Source organism: Pyxicephalus adspersus, chromosome 5, assembly GCF_032062135.1.
Source record: "Pyxicephalus adspersus chromosome 5, UCB_Pads_2.0, whole genome shotgun sequence".
NCBI lineage: Eukaryota > Metazoa > Chordata > Amphibia > Anura > Pyxicephalidae > Pyxicephalus > Pyxicephalus adspersus.
Genome location: NC_092862.1, coordinates 59,763,475 through 59,774,693, shown reverse-complemented (window position 1 = coordinate 59,774,693; position 11,219 = coordinate 59,763,475). Strand labels below are relative to the sequence as shown.

The window sequence follows — 11,219 nt, the reverse complement described above, 5'->3', positions numbered from 1 at the left end:
GTTGTTGAATAGCGCGATCGCGCACGATTCCGGATCGCTAATACGAATGCGCGACCGATAATCCGATTTTGCTTGATGAATCAGGGGCAATGTCTTTAATACTTTCCGTTACTGAGCTGGAAAAAAGTCCTTATTTGCAGTTGTAGTTTCAGTGGTTAATAATCTGCTTTGTAGTTCTGGGGTTCTGGTTTATACCCTGAATGGTTCATACATGTGCCCTTTACTTAAGTTCTTCCTATGATTTAAATACAGTTAAAGGTTAATGAGTTAAAGGTGCACTTTACACCTATTACCCTTAAACCCTATTGGGTGGATTCACCTAAAAAATCAAGGCTGTCCACTTAGCAAAGTGAATTATCATCCTACTCTGCAAAGAATATTCAATCGTGCAAGAAATAAAATTAAAATTGTTTTTCCTTGAACATTATTTGATAGTTGAAGTCACCAAGGTTTCACTTAACTAAACTAAGTGAAAGAGCTGCTGGAGCTGCTGCAATGAAGGAGAATTAACAAGCAGAGAAACTGCACAATATGTGAAGCTTCTCTTATCTAGAATTGTGATTGAGAGAATAACTACACTTTAAATCATTTCAGTCTCACTTTATAGAATAATGCACATGCATAACTGACACTGATACAACCAAGGACTGCGTACAAAGAAATATAGCTATAAAAAATATGGACAACTTCCTTAACAGTAAAGCCATCCTTTCATTAACCTCTTTATCTTATTCTACAGTGCAAAGACATGAAGAACAGTCTGACATATTCTGCTGTGTAAACTGTTATTTGTTAAGTGTAATACCTAGGGATGGTTTTCAAATGACATTCTGGGATACTAAAATACTGAAGGGGTTAATTAACCAAAAATCAATGTACGGGTCAAAATGACTCATCAGGCATTGCAGCACTTACCTCTCCTTCTAAACAATCTTAAGATACTCTGTAATAAAACAGAAGTGTTTATTTAAAAGATCCTAACGTAATCTGAGGCAACTGTACCCTGTCTAAAATGACAAGACATTTCATAGAGCACATGCCTCAGTCATGGAGGAGGTTTTTCCAGATCACTTCTGTGTCTTCTCTACTTATTTTTTTCTTTTGTGTATTCAGGATAGCTTGCTACTTAAAGAAGAACTAATATAACTTCTTATCTTCCATTCCCCAAGTGCCAGTCCCTTGTCTTAGAACTTTGATTTTCGGAATAACTCATCATCACCACATTGGAAACTAACTAACTAACCCTTCAATATCCCTCAGCAGCCTAGAGAAGAAACCAAATGGATAGCAACCGTGACGTACTGAATTATATATAGCTGCAACACCATTCCATGAATAGTTATGCAAAGCTTTCTCAACTTATCATAGATAATAGTTTGGTACATTAATACGCAGTAAACAAGTATGTTCAGTGTGGTTGATGGCTGTTACAAATTAGGGACTACTGTTTAACTGTTTATTTAAAAGCAGCTGTATTATAAGTTTGATTTATTATATATTTATAAATGAAAAAGGGCTTGCTTTGCAATCTTACTAGTCATCATTTTAGTTGTGACCCAACATTAAATCATTATTAGTTTTAGTGGGCCATTAGACTAAACAAAGTCCCAGTATTTCAATACAAAATACTATTAGGAGTTTTTTTTCTGCTTTGCCCAGTCTGAATTGTGTGATCTATTATATATGGATTGCCAAATATGGTTTACACTAATAATGCTGTGAGACCACTGCCAATGTTGGGCAGCCAGGTGGGTTATGGAGTTCTGGGATGACTCCTTTTTAAAGACTCCTCCTAAGGACCTCAAATGACTTTAGTCAAAGTTTTACTCTAAATAATATATAGGAAAAATAGTTGTCAGTTTAATTATTTAACATGTAGTGGCCTTTTGTTTGCAGAACTGAAAGCATTAAACTACTAACCCAACACTCTTCAACACTGTGTAATTGTCGGATTTTCTAATAATACTGTTTTTATTACTCTACCATAAAATGACTTTTTGTTCCTTTTCTTTATTTTTAAAAGTTAGTTTTCTACAGTTGTTAACTTTACTGATCATGCAGTTTTTTTTTTTTGCTCTGGTGTCATGTTGCCAATGGAGTTCTCACTGTTGCCTTGCAGCTTTGGATTCTCGCATTGAATCCCATTAGAGTGCTATAGGGGTGACATAATACCAGTGAAGCTGGGATTACTAGAGATAGTTAGTCAAGTTCAAGGAAACTTTTGTAAGTTCAAATGCCTGTATGACACCTATTATACGAATCTTTGAACTCTTAAGGGTCCTTAATAGACGTGAAAGGATGTATTCTGTGGAAGCAGACAAGTCAGTACCTGAAGAAGGTCAAGTAGTTATCAGAAGCCTTTCTATATATATATATATATATATATATATATATATATATATATTGTGGTATCTCACTGGGGGTTGCTCATGGTAATGGGATGCTTACAGGGCAGATCAGAGGCAGCAGACTCCAAAAGTCTAAAATAACCACAGTTTTTATTTGTTTAGGCAAGTGTTACAGCATACTCTCCAGCACTTCACAACAAAACAATAATCAGTAGCCCAGCTGGGCATCTGGCTACCTCACTTTGTTGCCCTCTCTTACTAACACTTCTAAATCAATACTGTTTTACTCACAGTTCAGGTCTGGTTTGCCCGCTGACTTTCCTAGAGCTCTGTCCCCTCTCATGCGGCCTGGAACCCATTCTAACCCCCTTCCTCCTGCCTGGAACAGATTCTGGCTCCCTTCACAGCCTGGAACCCTCTGAATGTCGTTCAGCACACTGCAGCCTGGAACACACTGGCTCTCTCTCAGCCTGGAATCCACTCTGGCTCCCTCTCAGCCTGGAACATTCTGTCTCTCTCTCTCAGCCTCCTGCTGTTCAATTCCCTCCTCTTGCACCTGAGTGCAGGTGGATATATCCCAAATCAGGGTTGGGCCAAGAAACCCAGCCTTCACTTCCCTTGGCCGGCTCCAGGGCCCTAAAATCCCTGGTTTTTCTTTATAAAAACCTATACAAACTTATTGACAGACTACAAACTTGACTGACTATACTACTTTGTATACATACATACAAAACTCTTTGGTGGCCTCAGTAGTCTTCAAATATATTATGTTAAACCTGGTCATTTATTCGGAAGATTGAGCCATACAAAGCACATGATGTTTTTCAGAGCAGTCAATACCCTTTGGCATTAATGTATGTTTTTTTCCAGAGTGTGCACATTCAGATGCCATGTCATTTGTAGTCATGCTATTTTAAGAAAGTAATCTGGGACTGTGGTATGAAAGCCATAAAACTGAGACAGAGAAACAGGTGCAAAGAATGCAGAAGATGATGTTGATAAAAAGAGCAGCAGCTGGGTTTTCTCATTTTCAGCTTAAACATATTGAACTGAGTAGCTCTTTATTATCAGTTGCTGATAGGCATGCTCATTCTGGAGTACCAGCTGTTGGGTTCCTAAAGTTTTGCTGCTGGTGTCTTGGGGACAGTAGATGGCTTGTGAGTTGTCATTGCACACTCATTTCTTAGCGATAGTGTTACCACCATACATTAGCTGAATTAACCACCTACTGGTTTATCTTAATGATAAATTAAGTGTTGATTCTGCTGTGAAAATATATTTTCAATTAGGATATCAAGATAAGAAGGTCATCCCTTTTAAAAGCTTTGCAACAGTTAAAATAGATTATACAGCAATGTGACAATTATAAGCTTTACTACAGTAGATAATGGTGAACTCAAACCGTATAGACGTCGGATAGGCATCAGTAGATTGTCGCTAGAATCTTACCTAGTCATATTCCTTTTTTAATAGACTGCAAAATAATGCTCCCTATTCTCTATCTTCCAAAGTTAGGAGTTATGGTATAACACATATTCTTACATAGTTGCATTTAAATATTAGACATGAGCTTTTTTAGGTATTCAATAATAATGAGTTTTAAATAAAAATGTCAATTTGAAATATTAGATCATTGGTGGAAATCGAAAAAGCCTTTTTGAGTCTATTTTGTTTCTACATTTATATTTGGGAGCCTTCACCATTATATTTTTTAGTTTATACGTAATTCCCATGTGGTTTTATATTCCTAACTAGTAATGTAAACCTGTCAGGGATTCTGATGCTTTTTTACTTAAACTAAAAAAAGTTTTTCCTAAACTAGAAAAAGCTTTTTGACTAACCAGAAAAACACCAACTAAAATGTATAGTCAATTTATTTCCCTTTCGCTTTGGAATATAGTAACTGTTGTTTTTGGACATGGAAAATGAGGGGTGCAGTGTTGAGCCTAATGTCATTTTAGACTGTAAATACTGCCTTTTCCCCCATTGTTTATGGCTATGTTCCTCATGGCTATCATTTTCATGGCTGTGGTCTTCATCAAAATGACAACCATACCAAAATATTATGGTTATTTCCTGTGTAAAAGCAGGGCACCCGAATATAGTTAAGACTGCAAATAAACTCTTTAAAAATGATCCTGGGGTATATTGTACACAATTTCTACTCCATGCCCCTCTCTGGTTTTACATTAAGTAAAACAGTCTTTGCCCCGCACAGTTAACACATACACAAAGAATTAAAAAGCTCCAGTAAAACAAATTCCCGGTCATGACGTTGTCATCATTAAAGGATTTAAATCTTTCCTTTGTCTGGGAAAACTTAATCATGAATTTGTACTTAGGTAAGCCCATTCTGTTTGATAAATGTACTCAAAACCAGAGTGTCATTTATTATTATTTCCTGTGCTTTAAACCATATACTTGTCTGTATTGTTTTAAAATCAGTACAGACAAATTGTGTGCGTATTCAGAAATATGTGTGTTTCTTCATATTTAAAGATCACCAGTTATGTACATCAAATATCAGTTGTTCAATAGCTACAATTTCACGAGGACTGTCAAAAGCACAACATTGAAAGTGCATTTCTTTCCTAAACCCTCTGTAATATACAGATTTTTGTGGGGTGAATTTAAGGTGGTTTTGATTGAGTGTTTTATGTGCAATAGCTCCTGAGGGTTACAAAAACTCCTTCCAACCTTTGTGCACCTGATCTTGTTCCAAAAAGGTCCCAAATTAGAAGTAAATTAGTCTTAGAAGAAAAATACAAAGGTTAAATTACAGTGAAAAACAAGTATCAAATAGACAAAAAAGGAAAATTGCAAGTACTAAGAACATAAATGAAATAAACTAAATTACTACCCAAAATAGAACTAAAAAAAAGCCTCAGAAAAAATGTGCCAAAACACTTCATTGTCCAGAATTTTGAGTATTTTCTTTGACAAAATTTTGCCAAAACCAAAATTAGTAGTTCTGCATCAATTTAATCAAATTAGTCCACTTATATTAGTGATCCACTTCACTCTTTGAATGCCTATGCAGATTTGTAATCCTTGTAATAATTTCCTAATAAAATAACATTAAAATGCATAGAAAATTGTGACTTTGTAAAAAACATATCATGAGATTAAACAGCACAACTTAGATTGGCAATATTGCATTCACCGGACAAGCTGGTATGCCTAGGAATATCTGAAAATCTGGCATGATCTCCTGTTGGCTGCTCTGCCTGTTTTAGTTTTGTCTTATTAAGAAGAAGTCACAGTAGCTTGTACATATTCATCACTTGCCCTCTCATACTATATTGAGTTGGAAATGCTACCAGTATGTAAACAACTGTAACATTGGCCATAACACAGAACTAAAATTCTTTGTAGCTTGGTTTTTTGTATATAATTAAGAACAAAGGTTGTTGTTATGCTGCCAATTTAATAATTTTATGCATTTAAAAAGTTGTGACAGTACTATTTTGTTGACTTTAAAGAAAAATCTAATTGTTAGGCCATGTGTTACAGTTCAGTCAGTTGCCTGTTTGCTGTTTTCACATCTCTAATTAAAGAGAAACAGCTTCCATGAATTGTTTTGCTATATTTGGGAATAGAGTTAATATTTTTGACTGATACTGGGCTATAGCCAAAAAAACATATTCAAGATTTCAAACATCTGATTAGCCATATGTATGTTCTCATATGAGAATGTGGATCTTTATAGAATTGAAAATTGAGAGGAGTGCAATTATTAGGCCATATTAGTATGTCTAGAGTGGCATTAAAACAGGCATAAATAATATATTCTGCTGCATAATGTTGACTTTTTTATTTAAAACTAAATACATTTGTACACTGAAAAATTTTTCTGAAACTGTATATTGTCTTAAAGGATGATATAATGTCGATCTTAAAACCTGTATCAGAAAAGATGCTGGAAATCCAGACATTCCGAGAAAAAAACAGGGGGAGCCAAATGTTCAACCATCTTTCAGCCGTCAGTGAAAGTATCCTGGCACTTGGCTGGGTTGCTGTGGTAAGAGCAAGAACTTATTTTGAGATTATATATATATTTGCTGTATATATTCCAACTGATTAAATATGTGTGCGCATTGGAATGAGGAATAATTGTTCAAACTTACGCATTCTCTAGAACCCCACATCAAATATCTTTCATAGAATGTGATAAGAAGCCCTTGATCTACGTGGAACTTTTGATTTAAAAAATAACTGAAAAGGCAAAAAAAAAATCAATAAGCTTGGTTTAGAAAGTACCTCAATAGGTTATTATGTGAGGATGACTTCCAAAGGTCATATAACCTACCCCTGTATCTGTTTTTGTGCTTGTATTTATAGAGTCTTCCTAATCCACGGTGTTTTAATGGCAATAATTGATTCCGACCAGGGAATATTGGAGAAAATGTCAGATTACCTGATTTAAGTGCATAGCGTTTTTTGATTTAATAAGTATTTAATTGGAACTTTAGGCATTGACTCATGTTTGGATCACTACTAACAACTTAAGACCCCAAAATAATTCTAAGGGTGCATTTTGTATCCCTAAGAGGAAATTCTTTAAAATATATCCTAAAAACATTTAGTTTTTGTTAGGCTGCTCATACCTTATATTGTGGCTGTGCTAATTGTTACAACATTCCTATTGACTGATTAGAGTTTACAAGTCCTAATCTGGAGAGTATTCCATCTGTCCCATTATTATAGGTGACTATAAAATGAATAAATTCATTCTCCTCCATTTTTAATGGAAATCATAACAATTTTAACCATGCACTGGTAAAATGTACTTTTAATTGTTAGCAAAAATGTACATTGAAAACGCAGTAAACCCAGTTTGCAATAGATATAGCATTAGTCATGTGAAACTGGTGTTTTTTTGTTTCTTTGTGGTGCTCACAGGATTTTGGAGTCCTTCAGAATTTAAGGCCTTCAAGAATTTAAATAAAAAAGACTTAATATGCATCAAATACATCAGGACATAAAGGAGTGTCTTACCCACTCAATGGTTTCGGCTGGAGCACTACTTTAAGTTTTATTATTAGAATAATGAATGCCTTTTATTTGATTTTATTTTTAGACCCCTGCTCCAGGTCCCTATGTGAAGGAGATGGCCGATGCTGCTGCGTTTTACACAAACCGGGTGTTAAAAGATTACAAAAATGTGTAAGTATATTTGGAATTTTTTAGTATGCTTCATACATGTATATAAAACTTTTTAAACTTTTAATAAAGAAATTGCTTTACAATTACTATTGTCATAAAGAATAAAGGCAATGGGCCTGATTTAATAAAGCTCTCCAAGGCTGGAGGATACACTTTTATCAGTGAAGCTGGGTGATCCAGAAAACCTGGAAAGAATTTCCTAAAAGTCATTTGCTATTTGATATCAAATGTTTTTAATCCTGGACCAGATCCATTCCAGGTTTGCTGTCTCATCCATCTTCACTGATGAAAATGTATCCTCCCCAGCCTTGGAGAGCTTTAATAAATCAGACCCAATGTGTGAGGGCAGAAGTACAGGAGCTGCAAACACTAGAACTAAGATGCAGGTTTTTGGCTTCTTGTCCTCAGTAGAGTAATATTAGCTACAAAAGCTCATAGAACTGCTATGGGGCTTATGGGTAGTTTGGGGTGTTGCTGCAAGTAAAACATGGAAAATTTGTGTGCATGTGAAGGTAACACAAATCAAGTTGTATATTTTTTAGTACTGCAGAGGATGCTGTTGATCTTATGCCCCATGGGACTTCCTATGTGATTTCCAATCACGAAGAGATAACGTCAGATAAAGAAATGTTATTGTTTCTAGTCACAGATCCCATTGAAGAATATGTAGTCTGGGGAATTTATTCATATTTTTTGTTTTAATGACTACTGTAGCACCACTATATTTCTCTCTTGCATACTTGTTTCAGGTCAGTGAGTCTCTAGGGTCACTTAGGGTGACAGCTCACAAAAATGCAATTTTAAAAAATAGTAATCACTGGCTGCTCCATTATTTCTGCCCTCCCAGGTTACTGTTACCATGATAATTATGGCATTTGCTAGCACCCATGCAGTGTTCACCTGGAGGTATTTTTTTCAACAAAACTGAAGCTTCTAGGCTCTGTTCACATTAAGAGTTTACCGCTGGGTGTTTATCTGCCCCCCCAACCGCCATTCATATGACCCAGTCAAATAACCCGATACACACATAAGTGGTGGAAGGGTGGCACAGTTATCAGTGTGTAAAAAAAAAAAGACCTACTGTGTTTTACTAGGAGTAACTTTGGATAACCATGCAGAAAGGTCTTTAACTGCTTTCCATTATATGGAGCCTTGTATAAATCCTGTGCTGTAACTGGTTGACAAACACCTGGAAATTACTATGCAACTCCCAAACATTTTAAAATAATATATTCATTTTCAAGTACATTCCTGCAATTTTTTAAGTCAGTATACAATATAAAGACTGAATATAATAAGCAGCTTCATTTATTATTGATTTTTTAATAATAACCTTATGTATCTTCAATCAATCAGATTAACACTATAATCTTCTCCTTGTCAGTTTCCACTGCACATAGTAAATGATTGGCCGTCTGCATACAGTTGTTATAAAAGGCAATTATTACAAATATAACATAATATATAGAGATTCATACCCTCGGCTTTCTCTTATTTACCATAGACTGGTATAGAGATGTTCATTATTCATTTAGATGGGTTATGGGCCTGCTTCTTCTCTTCTGCCATGTGATGTACAGACAGATATTACTTTTCTGTTCATCTCCATGAAAAGTTGTAATATTGTTTAACTAAACTTCATCCCACAAACAGATAAATGCTGACAGGGCTTTAGGAAATGTTAATATTATTAAAATATGCGTACATGTAATAATAAGTCAACCTAAAATTAACAATGTACCCAAGCAGTACTGTACTAGCAAGTAGAAAGACTGGGTGGGTATGTAAATTTGCATTCCAAAAACCAACTTAGTATATTATAAATCTGCTTCTATTATTTCATACTCCACAAAGTGTAAAGCTTTGTGGACTATGCAATGAATAGTAATAGAAACAATTGGGACAACACAGATCAGCACATGTGTAAATAAAGGTTTTAGTACAAATACTGCTTTGGTCGCTAGAGGATCATCCTGGATATCTAACAGTTTTTTGATTCCCATGGAGATATATTATAGAGCTGGCTACAAGCACTAGAAGAAGGGAGAACTGTGCTTTCAATAGGGTGGGTATCCATAATGGGGAAGAAATAATAACAGAAAAAGATGTAAATTTGTTTTATAAAATGTATGTCTTCACCATCATATGGGTTGGAAAAGTTTGCTTTGTACATATTGATAATACTTGTAGTATAATCAATGACATCTAATATTGTGCAAAATAGTTCTCTTGTATGATAGAGATCTAAAATATTGGAGAAAGAGAAGCTGGTGCAATAGGTTGTACTGACACTTAAACAAAGGCAAAATCAAATGAGAACCTTTCACTCAACAATAACCATCTAATAAACATATTTCTTCAAATATTTTTCTCCTAAGACAGCAAAAAAGAAACCAAATCTATAATATATTGTTACCAATTTGCAGCAGATTCTCAATTCCCTATGTGGTAGCAGATAAAAGAAAGCACTGTTTTTCTTCACTAAAGTCTGCATATATGTCATTTCAGCTCAGCAGTTTATTTGAGCTTTAAAGGGAAACTGATGGAATACAAAATAAGGAATCTGGTATTATGCATTGTTTTAAAGTGGGGCTAAACTGTGGAAGCTGTGCCTTAAAAACCCAAGCTCATATTCTTCTGACAAGAGAGCAAATATTTAAGCTTTGAGCTTGGGTCCTCTTTAAATGTTCTAGATCTGAGTCTTTTATGTTTATACTTCTTTCACTTGTTGGGGAACTAAAGCCCTGGAACGTGGGACTCGACTGTAGGGACTAGTGTTAAGGTCTGACATGATTGAACAACTGTTGTGTGCAGGTTGTTGGAGAGCAGTAGGCAGCCAGACCTACAAACCTGCAGTGATTTTTGCATTGTTGTGTCACTGAACCATGGTAAGTGGGCACTTCATGCTGATTGGGAGCCATGGGTCCTGGATGAGCACCCAAACCCCACCTATCTGACACTGACATTTACCAATACGTTAGGAGGATACCATTGTTTTTTTCAATTTTAATTTACGTTTAGAATAGACAAATTTCAATGTCTTGTAAACCTTTCAAAATAGCACAAACATATATTAGGAAGCCAACAAGTTCAGTGCAACTTTCAAGGTATTCATAGTACTATTTTTCCTAGAAAAGAAATTATTAACAACCATTTTATTTTCAACATTAAATAGCTTTATTTAATACAGTTATTAACAACCACTTTAATGTTAATCCTGAAAGACCGCACACAGCACAGTTAGGAAAATATCTTGAGTAATTTATCTTCTGGCAGAAGAAAAAGAAGACTGCTTTTTCTGGCAGAGGATATTGTTGAGAAACGAGGACATTTTCGAGTGTGAACTATGTATTCATCCCCATGTATTGTAAATAACTTCCACAAAGCTGTATATCAGAATTGTACAATATGATAACAAAGTGGTTTCCCTTGGTTAGTTACAGTACACGTTGGCTATATTTTATATCATTGTTTAATGTTTTCTCCTGATGTGCTCCTGCACAATAACATTTCTTTTACTTTAAGTGATACACGCCATGTTGACTGGGTAAAATCCTACCTGAATATTTGGAACCAGCTTCAAGCATACATTAAGGAACATCATACAACAGGGACTTCATGGGGTCATGCAGTAAGTACATATCAATCAATTTGTAAGATGAATTAATTTTTCTTGTGGCTTTATTTTTGGCATGTCCTTCATAT

The 11,219-nt window shown here is 35.1% G+C and overlaps 1 protein-coding gene across 1 annotated transcript in view; it reads left to right on the top strand.

Annotated features, from left to right (window-relative positions):
* The window catches only part of CAP2 (cyclase associated actin cytoskeleton regulatory protein 2), a 71,760-nt gene that overhangs the window by 39,276 nt on the left and 21,265 nt on the right, over positions 1 to 11,219 (top strand). Inside the window, exons 5-7 of the mRNA XM_072411647.1 lie at positions 6,226 to 6,369; positions 7,429 to 7,514; positions 11,040 to 11,145. Coding sequence (XP_072267748.1) covers positions 6,226 to 6,369; positions 7,429 to 7,514; positions 11,040 to 11,145 — 336 coding nt within the window. The remainder of the gene's footprint in view (positions 1 to 6,225; positions 6,370 to 7,428; positions 7,515 to 11,039; positions 11,146 to 11,219) is intronic.